Raw genomic sequence first — 16505 nt, forward strand, 5'->3', positions numbered from 1 at the left:
AGTTGATGGGCGGGCATAGCCATTCAAATGGTGTTGGTGTGCCATGTCATGTGATTAAATATGTGGGGCTGCCCCTCCCCACTCCCCTATCTTTTATTCAAGTTGTCACCCCTGCATGGGTCTATAGCCAAAGAGCAATCCCATCTCATGTCCCCCCTTCCTTTTCCACGCAACTTGAGAAAGCCTTGCAGAGCCACGTTCTGCATTCAAAGTCATTCTTCATAAGAAAGTCGTTCTTCTGCTCCCTGAAAAATAGTAGAGAAGAAAGCAGGAAAGCTACCTCCTCTCTTTTTCATTTCAGAAGTTGGAGGGTGGGAATTTCAGGGTGGGGAATGCAAATTGGGGGGGGGGGGAGCCAAACTTCGCAGCAGTCATTTGAGCCTGGGCTGAAGGTTACCGTATTTTTATTGCTGTAGGATGACCCTGTGTTATGATGTTCCTGCACAGTAGCAGCCAATTATGTGTGCACAGAGAAATGCATAGCGCGAGAACGGCATGTTCCTGTGTCCCCATTATCACATCTTATGTGTGGAGAGCAGGGTAACATGACCCAAGCTTGCTGTTTGTGACTGTTCTTCTGCAAATCGAGTTCTGCCCTCAAACTTGCAGTGTGAATACTTTGAATGGGTTAGTCCTGACAACTGCCCTCACAGTTTAGCCTTGGGTGTGTGGATTTCTCAGTCTTTTCAGCATATTAAACTGTCTGTTTGGGTAAGAAGAGGTCTGTTTGTATTAGAATAGCTGGCTGGCCCTGCTCCGGCACCGAGAATGATATATAATAAGAATCTAAGTCTAAAGGGTATGGTCAGTGAGATAAAAGTCGGAATATTGAAAAGGTCAGAATAATAATCCACATCATTACTATTCACGTTTCAAATACCTGGTACCAAGATTATGGGGGCAGTGGAGAATTTAATGAAATGACCCCATTAATATTCCATCCTCATATTGCAATTTAATGGTCCTTTCCTTTCTGGGATTATAAGGTGGCCCTGACAAGTTTCTCAAGAATGACTCTAGAGCTTTTGAGCCTAGGGAGTAGAACTCCAGGAGTTCGTACTTAACTTCTAAAATAATGATCCATAGAAAACTAAAAATACTTCTTCCAGAATTTCCACCACATGATCTCTTTAGAAGGCTTTGAGATAGCTATTGAAAGTCTTCTTACTTCCTGGTACCAGATGACATGGTTTGTAACAAAACTAGGCTGTGATCCTATGCAGAGTTTCCTGGGGGCCAGCCCCACTGAAGGCAGCAGGACCTACTTCTGCGTAGGATAGCTCTGATGATCCACTTACTGCATTCTACCATGCACTGAGCTTCCATTGAAATTAATCCCACCCCCAACAGGGTTACTTAAAGGGGCCCGGTAAAGGTACATCTTCGAAGATGCAACCCCCCACCTGTATTCTGAATGGCACAGTCCATGAAATTGTAGGGAAGTATATAGATGCCAAAAGAGAATATATTTATCAGATATTATCCTTCCTTCCTCATGTTTGCGAGTTCAGCAGAGTGCATCCCTTTGCAGCTTAAAGGGAATGCTTAGTTGGCCTAGTTTTAGCCTTTTAGCTTAAGCAATTGAGGCAGACTGGATTCTCCCAGTATTTCCCCCCTTAAAACAATAATCGCATAAATCTTGTACAGTGGTACCTCGGGTTAAGAACTTAATTCATTCCGGAGGTCCGTTCTTAACCTGAAACTGTTCTTAACCTGAGGTACCACTTTAGCTAATGGGGCCTCCCGCTGCCGCCGCACCACCGCCACGCGATTTCTGTTCTCATCCTGAAGTAAAATTCTTAACCCGAGGTACTACTTCCGGGTTAGTGGAGTCTGTAACCTGAAGTGTTTGTAACCCGAAGCATTTGTAACCTGAGTTACCACTGTAAAAGGTAAAAATAACATTTACAGTACTCACTCGGAATACTTGTTGAAGAGTAACAGATACAGCAGTTTTGTTCTGGCAGGCTTAAAATGGAAACTCAGTTAGAAAGACATACAGTCATACCTCGGGTTGAATGTGCTTCGAGATGAGCATGTTCGAGTTGCGCTCCACAGCAACCCGGAAGTAATGGAGCATGTTACTTCCAGGTTTCACCACTTGCACATGCGCAGATGCTCAAAATGACATCACGCGCATGCACAGAAGTGCCAAACCTGACCTGCGCACGCGCAGACACGCAGACACGGGTTACGTTTGCTTCTAGAAGTGAACAGGGTTCTGGAACGGATCCCGTTTGCATCTAGAGGTACCACTGTACTTAGTTTATTTTAAATTGGTGTCTGAACTATGAAGCTCAGACAGGCAGAGATGCTCTACGTTGCTGGAAGGTGGTCAAAGAGCAAAGAGAAAGTGCCCTGACCAGGTGAGGAGATTGCATGTATGGATATGTCCTCCTCCTAACAGGGCAATGTGAGAGCATCACTCAGAGTCTTCTCTAGGACTGAGCTTCTGCTCCTATCATGTGCCAATCTAGCAAACATGCATTGTTGGGTTGACTGCATCATAAATATACCACACGAAATAATCGTACCACGTGAACCCCACATTTAAATGTTTTGCCTCCATGCCACTGAGAACATGCTCTTGTTGCAAGGGCTTTGCTTGCATTCTGTTTTCCACCGACATTGACTGTATAAGGCAAAATTCAATAATATAATTGAATCTGAGATATGCCATTTTCTTCCTTAAGGTTAAAAAGATTTACCAGCTAGGTGGTTCTGCTGTATGGCTACGTTTGTTTAAATCATATAAATTGTACCACGCGGAAGGCCAGGGGTATATTTAGCATGATGTAGCGCGACGCAGGCAAGATTGCTGAAAGTACATTTTGAAGTAGTTAGTGCCCAGGAACAATTACATATAATAGTGTGAAATTAGGGTTGTTTGTTCAACCTAATACCACCAGGCTTCAAGGTTTGTTTGCTGGTGTCATACACGCATACTCCGCCTTTGCAATTTGCTGCATTCATCTTAATTGAAATGAATCTGATGTACTTCTTCAATATAACAGCCACCCAACCACAAAGAAATTGATTTCCTAGAGAGCTTTTAACTCCTAGCAGGCTGCTAACAGCAATATGAACATAAAATGTAAGATTTTGTACACTTGAGAGAAATCCCCATAAGATTGTGTTTCCTAATTTTTACAACAGAGTTGATTGACGTAGAACAAAGTATGGCTAATGAAAATGTGGGGAAGAAATGTCATTAAGATTAAATACAAATCAAGGGCATCACTCCCAGGTTCCTGCCCAAAAAACAAAAACAAAAACTGCTAACAGAGGAGCACCCCATTGAGAGTTGAAGAGAACTGCATTTTGGGAAATGACATATAATGAATTGAAAAAAATGTTTATAATAACTTTTATATAAAAAACAACAACCCAGAAGCTTTCTTATTAGGAATTGTAGGTACTGACATCCCAAAGCAACAGAAAAGACTTCTCATGTATGCTACAACAGCCATACAGATGTTTCAAGCCCAGAGATGGGAAGAAGACCAAGTTTCTACCAGAGAGAAATGGCAAATCAAGCTGTTGGACTATGCCGAAATGGCAAAACTGACTGGAAGGCTCAGGAACCAAGAAGACCTAAACTTCAATAAAAGATGGGGGAAATTTATAATGAGACGACTGTAAACAGATGAAAACACTAGCTGTATTTTAGTGACACTTGTAATGTAGTGAATATCATGGACAAGATGGAAAAAGATCTAAGGAATGTTGGAGAGTATGGGTTTTATACAGAGATGGGAATGCAGAAAATGTCTATAGGCTTACATACAGAATGTATAGAATATAGGCTTGCATACAGAGGGACACGGGTGGTGCTGTGGTCTAAACCACTGAGCCTTTTGGGCTTGCCGATCGGAAGGTCGGTGGTTTGAATCACCGTTGCTCTGACCCAGCTCCTGCCAACCTAGCAGTTCGAAAGCACACCAGTGCAAGTAGATAAATAGGTACCGCTGCAGCGGGGAAGGTAAATAGCATTTCCATGCGCTCTGGCTTCCGTCACAGTGTTCCGTTGTGCCAGAAGTGGTTTAGTTATGCTGGCCACATGACCCAGAAAGCTGTTTATGGACAAACACTGGCTCCCTTGGCCTGAAAGCGAGATGAGCATCACAACCTCATAGTCACCTTTGACTGAACTTAACCATCCAGGGGTCCTTTGCATTTACCTTTACCTGTGAGCAGAACTCCATTCACGAGTTACTCCTGCTAGAGAAAGAGATTGATTGGTTCATCTTTCTCCCTGTCACTTTAAAGGTGCTGTGGAGGGATTATTCAGAAATGCAATTGAGGTAGTGCTGTGCGAGGGCTGCAGGGGAAAGAGGGAACTGGCTAAATTTGACACACACACACACACACACACACACACACACACACACACCACCCCATTCTTCTGTGACAGACTCTGCTGGCTTCAGGTACTTCTTTGGACAGAAGAAGCCAACCCAATATTTTCCTTTGGAAAATTGGAATTTCTAAAACTCCCAGGAGATAATTAGGAGTAAAATCTCCATTACTGTATCCCAATTCATTGAAAGTGCTCATTTTCATAATAATCTATTAATGTTATGGATGGTATAAAGCATGCTGTAAAAGAAAGGTCAGGCTAGTTGTTTTTACCTTATTCTTCCATAATGTAATATATCATGGAGAGGCGAAATAGTTCTGCAAAAGCTCTCCTATCAGAACTCAGGCAAGTATGAAATCACCTAAAAGGTTAAGCACCATCTACTTGACACTTACAATGGCATGTAAATAAGGCTGCATGCACACACAATACCTTTAAAAACTATTCAAAGTACATCCCCCCCCCTCAAAGAATTCTGGGCAGAGCCAGATACCCTCCGGATTGCCAGTGGCTAGGGAAGAACTATGGGAGAGGACCGTCCCTTCTTGCCCTGCTTGTGGACTTCCCAGTGGCAACTGGTTTGCTGCTGTGTGAAACATAACCCTGGGATAGTGTGATCTAGCAGGTCTCTAGGCTATTGGACAACTACAATGCACTCTACGTGGGGCTACATGAGGACGCGGAAACTAATCCAGAATGTGGCAGTTAGACTGGTGACTGGGAGTGGCCACTGACACCATATAACACCAGTCCTGAAAGACCTACATTGGCTCCCGGTACGTTTCCAAGAGAAGAGTTAAGCCCCGCCCTGAGCCCCTTCCCACTGGGAAATTGGAAAATCTGCACCCCTACTAATAGTAACTATGTCATCTGGAAAATTAAAGAGGGGGCACAGGCAGCTGTGCCTGATGTCTCTGCAATTTCTTTGCTATGCTAATCTCCTCTGGTAATTACACTCAACTGATTTAAAGTTCTTCAGATGGTGCTTTCCTTCCCCCTCCAAAAACTAGTTCATCAGCTTCTGCTTGGACAATTTCGTTTTTCTCACCTTCCACCTCCCTTTCAACATGAAATGAGTTGCTCTGCAACTTGCAGAACTGGAAAATGAACCCCATGTGAAGAGTCACATAGGGACACAGCTTTTAATTAATCAGTCATTGCAGTGAATCAATTAAAAAAATTACGGGTGGTTTTTTTTAAAGGACCCCAATTAATTGGTGACATGTTTTGGCTTTCCTTTTCCACATGTTGCATCTTTGCATTGCTCTGTGACTCTTCATCAGTCGGTTAGAAGCACCATTTTCTTTTAGTGAGAGCTGGAGACACTGGGCGGATTCATCTCAGATCTTTCAATCAAACTCTATCATCAACACAAATGTTGTTGTTGTTGTTTAGTCGTTTAGTCGTGTCTGACTTTTCGTGACCCCGTGGACCAGAGCACGCCAGGCACTCCTGTCTTCCACTGCCTCCCGCAGTTTGGTCAAACTCATGCTGGTAGCTTCAAGAACACTGCCCAACCATCTCATCCTCTGTCGTCCCCTTCTCCTTGTGCCCTCCATCTTTCCCAACATCAGGGTCTTTCCCAGGGAGTCTTCTCTTCTCATGAGGTAGCCAAAGTATTGGAGTCTCAGCTTCACGATCTGTCCTTCCAGTGAGCACTCAGGGCTGATTTCATTAAGAATGGGACTCTCAAGAGTAAGTTCATAGTGGAGAGTTTTGACCAAACGTGATCCACCTGGAGCCTGACCAGGCAAGCCACTCCAGTATCCCTGCCAAGAAAATTCCATGGACAAACAGGCATCAACACAAATAGGTGACGCTTAATCCATCTCTCTTCTGTTGTTTCTTCCCTTCCTCACTTTCAGTGGCAACAACACTACTCACTCAAACAATAGCTTCCCTATCAATTTTCCTCAGTGGGTGTTTGAAGGAAGTTCATTTTTTAAACCCCTCCCATTTATTAATTATTATCATAACTAAATAATTACGTATATCACAAAATAAATAAGATTGTTAATCCTAACAAAAGAAACAACAAAACCACGATCCCTTAATAATCACTTAGCAATGTGGTAATAAAGCCCTTTAATGTAAGACTGAAATATCTGAACATGGATCTGTAACACAGTCATTTAGCCAAATGTTAAATACTGCAGCATGCAGCAATTTTAAATTTGGACTTAGGCTGTATTTTTAAAGCATTGTCTATTCTTAGAATCTTCTACTAAGTAAGGGGTTGAGGTTCTGAGCTTGCCCCAATATAATAGTAATAGTAATAGTAATAGTAATAGTAATAGTAATAGTAATAGTAATATATTTATTATTTATACCCCATCCATCTGGCTGGATTCTCCCAGCCACTTTGAATGGCTCACAACAGAATATTAAAAACACGATAAAACATCAAACCATACAGGGAAGGTTACAGGGAACCAGGCAGAGGGCTTTCTCGGTAGTGGTGCCCTCTCTGTGGAATGTTCTCCCATCTGATGTCAAGGAAATAAACAACTATCTGACTTTTAGAAGACATCTGAAGGCAGCCCTGTTTAGGGAAGTTTTTAATGTTTTATGTTTTATCCTGTTTTTCATATTCTGTTCTTGGGAGCCACCCAGAGTGGCTGGGGAAACCCAGCCAGATGGGCATGGTATAAAAATATTATTATTATTATTATTATTATTATTATTATTATTATTATTATTATTATTATTATTATTATTAAGGGCCTGCTGAAATTTGAGACCACAAGGTCCACCACTTGGCTGTGGCTCTACCTACTGCCTGGTCCCCCTGCCTTCAGCTCCACCATTCCCAACAGGCAGAGGTAGACAAGGTCTCAGGGCATTGTATGCAATGCAAAATGACCGCCAGGCTGTCAACGCAAGGAAATCCTCAGCATAAAAAGAAAAGCCTTTCTACTCATGCTGCCCAACCCTCCAACCCCAATAAACTGTTGGAGAATTTCCACACACACACACAATACTGTTGGATGAAATGGTGCCTCAGATTTTGCTGACGGCAGGTAATAATTTCAGGGGCCCATTTTCACTCAGCTCTACTTTTGAAACCACACTCTTTTTTTTTCCTCTTTTTTTTTTGACAAATGCAGATCTCTATCCATTACATCGCTAACACCGCCACAGCCTGTGTGTGAAACAGACTTCTGGGAAAAGATTTATAATGAATTGAAAAAAATGTTGAAATACAGATTTATAAAGAAACCAGAGGCCTTTCTTCTTGGAATTACAGGTTTGGAATTGCCCAAGAAAGATGTTAAATTATTTTTGTATGCCACGACTGCTGCTCGTATTTTGTTAGCTAAGTAGTGGAAAACCCAAGAATTACCAACAATAGGAGAATGGCAGATGAAGATGATGGATTTTTCGGAGCTAGCTGACCTAACCGGAAGAGTCCATGACCAGAAGGAGGAGGAGTATCAGGAAAAATGGAAGAAATTTAATGATTATTTAGTTAAATTTGTTAAGTTAAATTAACTGGAAATAGCTTGCAGATACTTAATGGTCTTAGGATTTTATTTATGTTAAGTGATGAAGTAATATGTTTAATTCCATAAGGTGAAGATTTAAGGATGTTAATGTTTAAGTTAAATTTCATAAAAATTGGGATTTGAAAACCATTAAAAGGACATGCAATGACATTAAAGAGCCAGTGTGGTGTAGTGGTTAAGAGCGGTAGACTCGTAATCTGGGGAACCGGGTTCGCGTCTCCGCTCCTCCACATGCAGCTGCTGGGTGACCTCGGGCCAGTCACACTTCTCTGAAGTCTCTCAGCCCCACTCACCTCACAGAGTGTTTGTTGTGGGGGAGGAAGGGAAAGGAGAATGTTAGCCGCTTTGAGACTCCTTAAAGGGAGTGAAAGGCGGGATATCAAATCCAAACTCTTCTTCTTCTTCTTCTACATTCAACTAAGCGGAAGCAAGGAAGTCACTTAACAAAGTTAAGTGTTTCAATAAGGCTATGATCTATGTTTGTTTTGTTTGTTTGTCTTGTGTGTTTGTTTGTTTTTTATAATATTGTGAAAACCAATAAATTTTTTGGAAAAAATAAATAAATTTTGCTGCCGGCAGGTAATAATTTCAGGGGACCATTTTCACTCAGCTCTACTTTTGAACCCCCCCTTTTTTTTTACAAATGCAGATCTCTATCTATTACATCGCTAACACTGTGTGTGAAACAGTTTTTTCACACCGGTACAAATATATGGCAGACATTCCCATTTCACCTGCCAGAGTTCTTTTTATAACGTTCCTTTGGGATACAACCTACGGTTCATAAAGCGTGTTCTAATAAAAGAGAGCACGTGTTGCGGCTGGGGCCAGGCAAAGCACCCTGTAGTTGCCAGGGAGATTTGATGAAAAGGGGTCTGGCAAGGATTGGTGATGGTGTTGCTGGGGCAAATTGTATGTTGCCATTTTGGGGGTGGAGATCAGAGATTATTTAAGCAGGGCCCACAGAGAGTTGCTTTCTCTTTCGCTGTGGGCATCTGATCGAACACAGTTAAAGACGGTTGTATAATCCTAATCCTCATTTTATCCTATTTTAATTCTAATTAATTACGTTTTCTTTGCTTTTGTGTTTATCTCCCAAAGTCTATCCCCCCCTTCTTTATTTTATTTGCCAGATTCCTTCTTGTTAGTTTTTAGTTCTAAATTATTTTTCCTGGCACTATCTCCTTCTTCTGACCTTCTGGTGGGAGTTTGGCCCCGTGGGGCCGCTGGGGGTGGCTGGGGGGGTGCCGGACCCTAGGCCTTCGGCCTGGTTCTCAGCCGAAGTGCCGGGCAGGGGGTGAGTTGGCCTTCAGGCCCCCGGAGCTTTACCCCCCCCTCCCCTCCCAGTGGTTAGCAAGTAGTTTACCTTCCTCCCCTGGCCTCGCCCGGCGGCGGCTCTCTCCCGGCGGCGGCTGCCTGTCGCGCGCTACGGTGCGCTCTTCAATAACCGGTGAGGGCCGGCTGGCGCGGGGGCTCCGCGCGGGCGCCGTCGGGGCCGCCGATTCCACGCTCGGCGCTCGGCGCCTGTTTTCTCGGCCCGAATTCGGGCCAGTCCGGGGAGGCCTGGGCCCAGTCCGGTAAGCCTCGGGCCTCCAGAGCTCCCCCCCTCCCTCCACTTAGTGGCCTCTCCCGGCGGCGGCTCCCGCTTTTGTGCGCCTTGGCGCGCCCTTACCCAGGGAGGGCCGACTGGCGCGGAGGTGCCGCGCGGGCGTCGTTGGGACTGACGAGTCGCGCTCGGCGCTCGGCGCCCACGTTCTCCCCGCGGATCTGGCCGGGCCCGGCGTGGCCTGGTTAGGGGACCCCCCCCACCTCCCCTGCTGACTCCGCGCATTAGCGGCCTTAGCCGCGCTTCGGCGCCACCGCCTGCGGAGTCGGGTTGCTTCTGACTGGGGAGGGCCCAACCCCCCTTGGATAGGCGTTTAGCGCGCACAGCGGTTTTTGGGCTTGGAGGCCCGCTGACGGCCTGCTTTGGGCCTTGGTGGGAGGCCTTCTGCTTGGAGGTGGTTGGGAGGCCTCCATTTTGGAAAAGTTTGGCGGGAGCGCCATTTTCTACTGCCTCCTCATTGTGCGGAGACCTCTAGTGGCCGTTTGTGGAAACGCAGCCATTACATTGGCCTTATTTACCGGCTGCGCCACCTGCTGGTGAGCCATTTGGTTACAACTAACTGGAGGCTGCGTGACTATACGGTTGTATCTCAGAGCACCGGGTGCATTGCATTAATTTTGTTATTTGTCTTTTACTGGTAGCAGGGATGGCTCCAAAGAAGAAGGCACCACGGAGGCCTGATCTTGCTTCATCAGCAAAGCGGCCCATAAAAGGCCCGTCCCAAGCTTTGCGCTCTCCAGTGCCACACCGATCTGTTAGACGCCTTCAATCCATGGTCACTGGTTTGGCCAACGACCCAGTGGTGTTAGCGCGTGTTGAGGCTGAAATGGATGGCTTGATTCAACGCTGTTCGACTCCGACGACTTCTCCTACTAGCCCAGCTCCGCCTGTTGACGCTCTTCCTTCAGTGTCATCTTCCGCTGAAGATGAGGGGGAGGATTTGTTAGCTGGGGGTCCTTCGCGTACTACTCAATTGTCCCAGTCAACGGCCTTACCTGTCTCCCAAGCTGCAGCGCCAAGGGTACGGGGTGGCCCCAAGGGTCAGACCAGGCGAAGGACATCCACCCGGATTCGGGCGGCACGGGGTTCAGTTGTACAGTCCTCATCGGTGGTGAGGTCTGTTCCTGGTCGCTCACCTGTGGTCTCTTCTCAGTTGGTTCCAGGCGACGTGCTGCAAGGTGACGCATCTGAATCCTCAGTGGAGGACAGCCTTCCTCTCCCTCCTAGGTCGTCTTCGGGTGGGCTCCGTCGCCGAAAAAAGAGTTCTAAGAAGCGTGCTAAGAGGAGACGGAGAGACACCTCATCCTCTTCTGCAGGTACGTCGTCTCAAACCTCCAGTAGTGATGAGGAAGCTTCACTCTCATTATACTGGGGCTTTGGAGAGTCATCGGGGCTCCCAAAATGGGCTTGGGAGAGGAGGGCAAACTCTCATAGGGCTAAGTACGGGGCGGTGCAGGATTGTCGGGACGGGGTCCTCCTGCCTGATGTGAGGGTTTCCACCAATTCAGCTAGGGACATTATACCAGGTGCCCACTTAACTACAAAGCTGCGATCCAGGATTCTGGATGGCAGTTAAAATTATATATTTCGCTTGGCACCCCCTCAGGAGGGCCAGGATTCCCTGGATAAGGCAGCCGCAAAGAAGAGGGTGGTTGTGCCAAAGGTGGAAAGGACCTTCGAGCGTTGGCTTGATAGTTTCCAGGTGTTTGCAGGAGTGGTGGCAGCGGCTTACCCACGGAGGTCGATGCATTTATGGGTCTATTTATCCATAGTTCGCTCAGCATTTACGATGGCTGGAGCGTCCGCTGCAATTTCCTATGATGAGAATTTCAGACGCAGGGCTGCCAAGATCCCCACTGCCCGTTGGGACCGAAAAGATTTAGATGTTTGGACCACTTATGTGGCTCCACGTATTGACAATAAGCTCCCTGAATCACAAAAAACTAGGAATGTGCCGGCTAAGACGGGTCGCAAGTTCTTTTGCTGGGATTTTAACAAAGGTACCTGTCAGCGTCAGTTCTGCAGGTATTCGCATAGCTGTGAGAAGTGTTCAGGGAACCATCCAGCATCTGCTTGTACAGGGATTAGACGGCCCTTTCGTAAGGGGGGGGCTCACAGCAGCCCCCAAAAGCCGCCCCCCAGGCTGCAGCCGCCGGTGCGGGAAAATAGTGTGCTTTCTTCTTTAGCTTATACCCCGGTTAAGCTACAGCCGTTGTTGTCATTGTTACAGTTATACCCTCTTCAGGAGGCAGCATCGTACTTGCGTGACGGTTTCTCCCTGGGTTTTCGAATTCCAGTGGCGGCAAATCCTGTAGCCAGAAACCCTTCTAACCAGAAGTCTGTTAGGGATATGCCGGAGGTGGCACGTAAAAAAATTGGGAAAGAACTGGCTTTACGCCGTATGGCCGGCCCTTTTGCCGTCCCCCCCTTTCCTAATTTGCATATTTCACCCTTGGGTATAGTGCCCAAGAAAACTCCGGGGGAATTTCGCCTGATACACAACCTTTCACACCCTAGGGGCACATCAGTAAATGATGTTATTCCCCCGGAGCTTTGTTCAGTGAAGTATGCATCGCTTGATCAAGCGATCAAGATGATAAGAAAATTTGGAAAGGGTGCTTTGCTAGCCAAATGTGACATTGAGTCTGCGTTTCGGCTGCTCCCGATTCATCCGGATGACTGCTGGTTGCTGGGATTTCAGTTTGATGGGGAATTTTACTTTGACAAGGCCATGCCCATGGGCTGCTCGGTAGCCTGTGCGGCCTTTGAATGTTTTAGTTCATTTTTGGACTGGGCTCTGCGCAAAAGAACTGGTTTGGGCGGAGTCACTCATTATTTGGATGATTATTTAGTGGCCTCAGCTAGTGATACGGGGAACTGCGTGGTGTTGCTGCAGGCTTTTGCGGCTTTGACCGAGGAACTGGGTGTGCCGTTAGCTGCGGAGAAGACTGAGGGTCCTTCTACGCAGCTGACTTACCTGGGTATTTTGCTGGATACGGTGGCTCAAACTTCAAGTTTGCCGGCAGATAAGATACTCACGCTGAAGGCTATCATTGCTGACCTCATTCCCATGAAAAAGGTCACCCTGAGGCAGCTGCAGTCCTTGTTGGGCCACCTAAACTTTGCCTGCAGGGTGGTCGCCCCAGGGCGACCCTTCTGTTCCCGCTTGGCCAGACTTATGTCAGGTTTGAAATCGCCAAGACACAGGGTGCGCCTGTCAGCTCAAGTGCGTGCTGACCTTCGTATATGGTTGGAATTCCTAGAGGAATTCAATGGGGTGTCTCTCTGGCAGGACACTTTGAACCTTTATACTGATTTTCAGGTGCACTCTGATGCTGCAGGGTCGTTGGGATTTGGTTTGTATTGGGATGGCAGGTGGTGTGCCGAGCGTTGGCCTTTAGCCTGGCGCGGGGAAGCCATAACTCGGGATTTAACCTTTCTTGAGTTTTTTCCCATTGTAGTGGCAGTTCATTTGTGGGTTGAGCAATTCAGGGACCGTCGAGTGTGTTTCTGGACAGATAACCTGGCGGTGGTGAACGTGCTAGCCAAGCAGTCTTCACGTTCACCAAGGGTATCGGCCCTGTTGAGGGTTTTTGTTTTGCATTGTTTGCGTTTTAACATTGTATTTTCTGCTCGTTTTGTGCCTGGAGTGTCTAACGAGATTGCCGATGCTCTGTCCCGTTTTCAGATGCAGCGGTTCAGGTCCCTGGCGCCAGTGACTCGAGACCGTCCGGAATTTTTCCCGGATCATCTCTGGAACCTTGGCAGCACTTAGTTTTACAGGGAGTAGCTGCATCCGTTGCCCCCTCCACACTGAGGTCCTATAAGAAGGCTTGGACCGATTTTTTGCATTTTACTGGGCAATCTGTGGTAGGGGGAACTTGCACACCTCAGTCTACAGCACAGGTGCTCCAATATTTGGCGCATCTATTTCAGATGCGGAGGGCTGCCAGGACGCTGAGATTGCATGCGGCTGCCATTTCTTTCTTTAGCAAAGTTTATTTTAATAATGACCCATGTGGGAAGTTTGTGGTGCGCAAGGCATTGGAAGGGTGGGGCCGGCTGTGCCCCTCCAGGCCAGTTACAAGGAGGCCAATAACGTTTGGCTTGTTGACCAAGATGCGAAATAAACTAAGGGGCATCTGTTGGTCGAAGTTTGAGGCGCGGTTATTTTCCGCAGCCTATTCCATAGCCTTTTTTGGAGCCCTGCGGCTGGGGGAGGTGGTGTGCGAACCTAAGCAGGATGGGGGTTCGAGAGGTTTGTTGCTGCAGGATGTGAGCTTGTCTCAGTCTGAATTGCAGATCCTGGTCAGGAGTTCCAAAACTGATCAACTGGGCAGAGGGGTAGTTATTCGGCTCCCAGCAACTGGGGTAGGGGGTCCTTGCCCAGTCAAGGATCTCCAGAAATATATGGCATTGCGGCCTACTGGGGCGGGGGCCCTGTTTATTCACGAAGATGGGCGTCCATTGGCACGTCATCAATTCACTGGTGTTTTGCGCAAGGTCATTGCTGCTTGTGGCTATGCAGCCTCGGAGTTTGCTCCGCATTCCTTCAGGATTGGGGCGGCAACTACAGCCGCCCATTGGGGCTTGTCGGCTAAAAGGATTAAAGACCTGGGTCGCTGGAAGTCGGACGCATACAGGGGTTATGTGCGAAAATGATGTTGATGCCATGTACTCACATCTCCTGTTTTACCCTAGGTCTACCCACTGTCCAGGTGTGGATAGTGGGGCACAGTATTGTGCACTGGGCCGCTTGCAGAGCTCGGCAATCTGAATGGGGAGTTGGCCTTGGCCTTCCGCAGCACGTACGAGTGTCCTGGATCTCCAGAAGGGGGATGCGGTGGAAGGAGTTCTTACCGCTAATGCAGAGGCGTGTTCTTCTGGAGGGCCCCCCTACGGCGATTGTGGTGCAGCTCGGGGAAAATGATTTGGTTTCCTTTTCCTGTTATGTTTTACGTGCTATTATTTTGCAGGATTTGAGGGACCTGGCGGCCTTGGTGCCCAATACTAAGTTAATTTGGTCACAGTTGCTCCAGCGTTCTGTCTGGAGGGGTAGTCCCTGCCCTACGGCCACCGAAAGGGTGCGAAAGCGTATTAATTCAGCTGCAAGCAAGTTGGTGTCTGATCTGGGTGGGCTTGTGATTCCCCACCCAGATATTAAGGTTAAAGCCACTGATTGCTACAGGTTTGATGGGGTTCATCTTACCTCTGTTGGGAGTGATGTTTGGTTGAGGTCAGTGGTGGCTAAGTTGAGAGTATGTTTAGGTTTGTGAGTGGTTGGCGGTGAGCGTAAGGGCTCAGGTGGCGGTTAGGCATTGGTTTAAATTGGTTGTTGGAGGGGTATGGATTGGCTGTGCCTGCCCCTCAGGTGATGCTGCTGCATGGGAATTCCGTTAAAGGAATTCAGGGGCTTACCATCCTTTCGTCCAAACCCCTGGAATCGGGTTTGGGCCGTGTAAGCCCCTAGGAGCATGCGGGGAGAAGCTGTGGGTCTGTGTCGCAGCTCCAGTTATCCCTGATCTTGTTCCTCCACACTGGCTTCCGCTGGAATCCGGAAGTCAGTGCTGTCCCCAAGGCGGGGGGGGGGGGACAGCTAGTCTTAACCAATGCCTATGCAACCACTCACAATTTGTATGATAATAAAGTTGTGGCCAAAATTATGCCAAAAACCTTAAACAAAAATTATGTGTGAAGTGTGAGTTATTTGGGATAAGGGTGTTTTGGGGGACCTCAGCACGCAAAGCGTGTTCTAATAAAAGAGAGCATGTGTTGCGGCTGGGGCCAGGCAAAGCACCCTGTAGTTGCCAGGGAGATTTGATGAAAAGGGGTCTGGCAAGGATTGGTGATGGTGTTGCTGGGGCAAATTGTATGTTGCCATTTTGGGGGTGGAGATCAGAGATTATTTAAGCAGGGCCCACAGAGAGTTGCTTTCTCTTTCGCTGTGGGCATCTGATCACCCGCCCGCCCTCCCTTGATTGGGCCTTCGCTTGACCTTGCTATGCCTGTCATGGGGTCGTCCGCCTTGGTGCGGGGGCCTGGTAGGAATTTTGCCATTTGGCTGATTAGTGTGTGCTATCTGGTTTTTTGCCTACTGCGTAGCAAATCGTCACAACTTGTAAGGTTGGCGGTTAGGCATTGGTTTAAATTGGTTGTTGGAGGGGTATGGATTGGCTGTGCCTGCCCCTCAGGTGATGCTGCTGCATGGGAATTCCGTTAAAGGAATTCAGGGGCTTACCATCCTTTCGTCCAAACCCCTGGAATCGGGTTTGGGCCGTGTAAGCCCCTAGGAGCATGCGGGGAGAAGCTGTGGGTCTGTGTCGCAGCTCCAGTTATCCCTGATCTTGTTCCTCCACACTGGCTTCCGCTGGAATCCGGAAGTCAGTGCTGTCCCCAAGGCGGGGGGGGGGGGGACAGCTAGTCTTAACCAATGCCTATGCAACCACTCACAACTTGTATGATAATAAAGTTGTGGCCAAAATTATGCCAAAAACCTTAAACAAAAATTATGTGTGAAGTGTGAGTTATTTGGGATAAGGGTGTTTTGGGGGACCTCAGCACGCAACAGCTTTCACTGAGGAGAAAGAACTGCTCAGTGGATAGCAAGCTAGCCCTTGACTCTATTCAGCTTTTTCTTCATTCTTCCCCCACCTCCCCCCCCCAAAAAAAGAGGCCTTTCATTGCCGCGAGTCCATTTTTTAACCCCTGTGGTCAATACGGATCCTGCATTCCTTTTCTTTTCACAGTCTTTAATTGAACTCTCCCTCCAGGATTGTGAAGTTAGCAATACTATCGCAGTCTTTAAAGCAGGAGAAAGGAAAAATGTCAGAGTTATGATTTCAAGTTTTAAAACTGGGAAATTGGGTAACTTGCTGGAACGAGCACTGCTACTGCAGGCCTTGAAACGGAGGAGGAAGGAGTTAAATGAAATGCGCAGGTGAAGGTACACATCGCTCTAATTGCTTTGCTGAACATTGTTGGGCTGAAAAACGAGCTTAACATTAAGCCAAGTGCCTGCATGTTTTTGTTTCAG

At 47.2% G+C, this 16505-nt stretch overlaps 1 protein-coding gene across 2 annotated transcripts in view; it reads left to right on the forward strand.

The window, feature by feature from the left end:
* Positions 1–9824: 9824 nt before the first annotated feature.
* LOC308587082 (uncharacterized protein) overlaps positions 9825–16505 on the forward strand; it is a 715982-nt gene continuing 709301 nt past the window's right edge. The window contains exons 1-2 of one of the 2 annotated variants that reach the window (XM_081194484.1): positions 9825–10788; positions 14174–15157. In XM_081194484.1, the coding sequence (XP_081050610.1) occupies positions 10119–10788; positions 14174–14748 (1245 nt within the window). In that variant the 5' untranslated portion in view covers positions 9825–10118 and the 3' untranslated portion in view covers positions 14749–15157. Of the gene's footprint in view, positions 10789–14173; positions 15158–16505 lie in introns of those variants that run through there. The other variant, XM_081194485.1, reaches the window with a different exon arrangement.

This window comes from Podarcis bocagei (genome assembly GCF_964188305.1).
Source record: "Podarcis bocagei genome assembly, chromosome: 5".
In the NCBI taxonomy this organism is placed as follows: domain Eukaryota; kingdom Metazoa; phylum Chordata; class Lepidosauria; order Squamata; family Lacertidae; genus Podarcis; species Podarcis bocagei.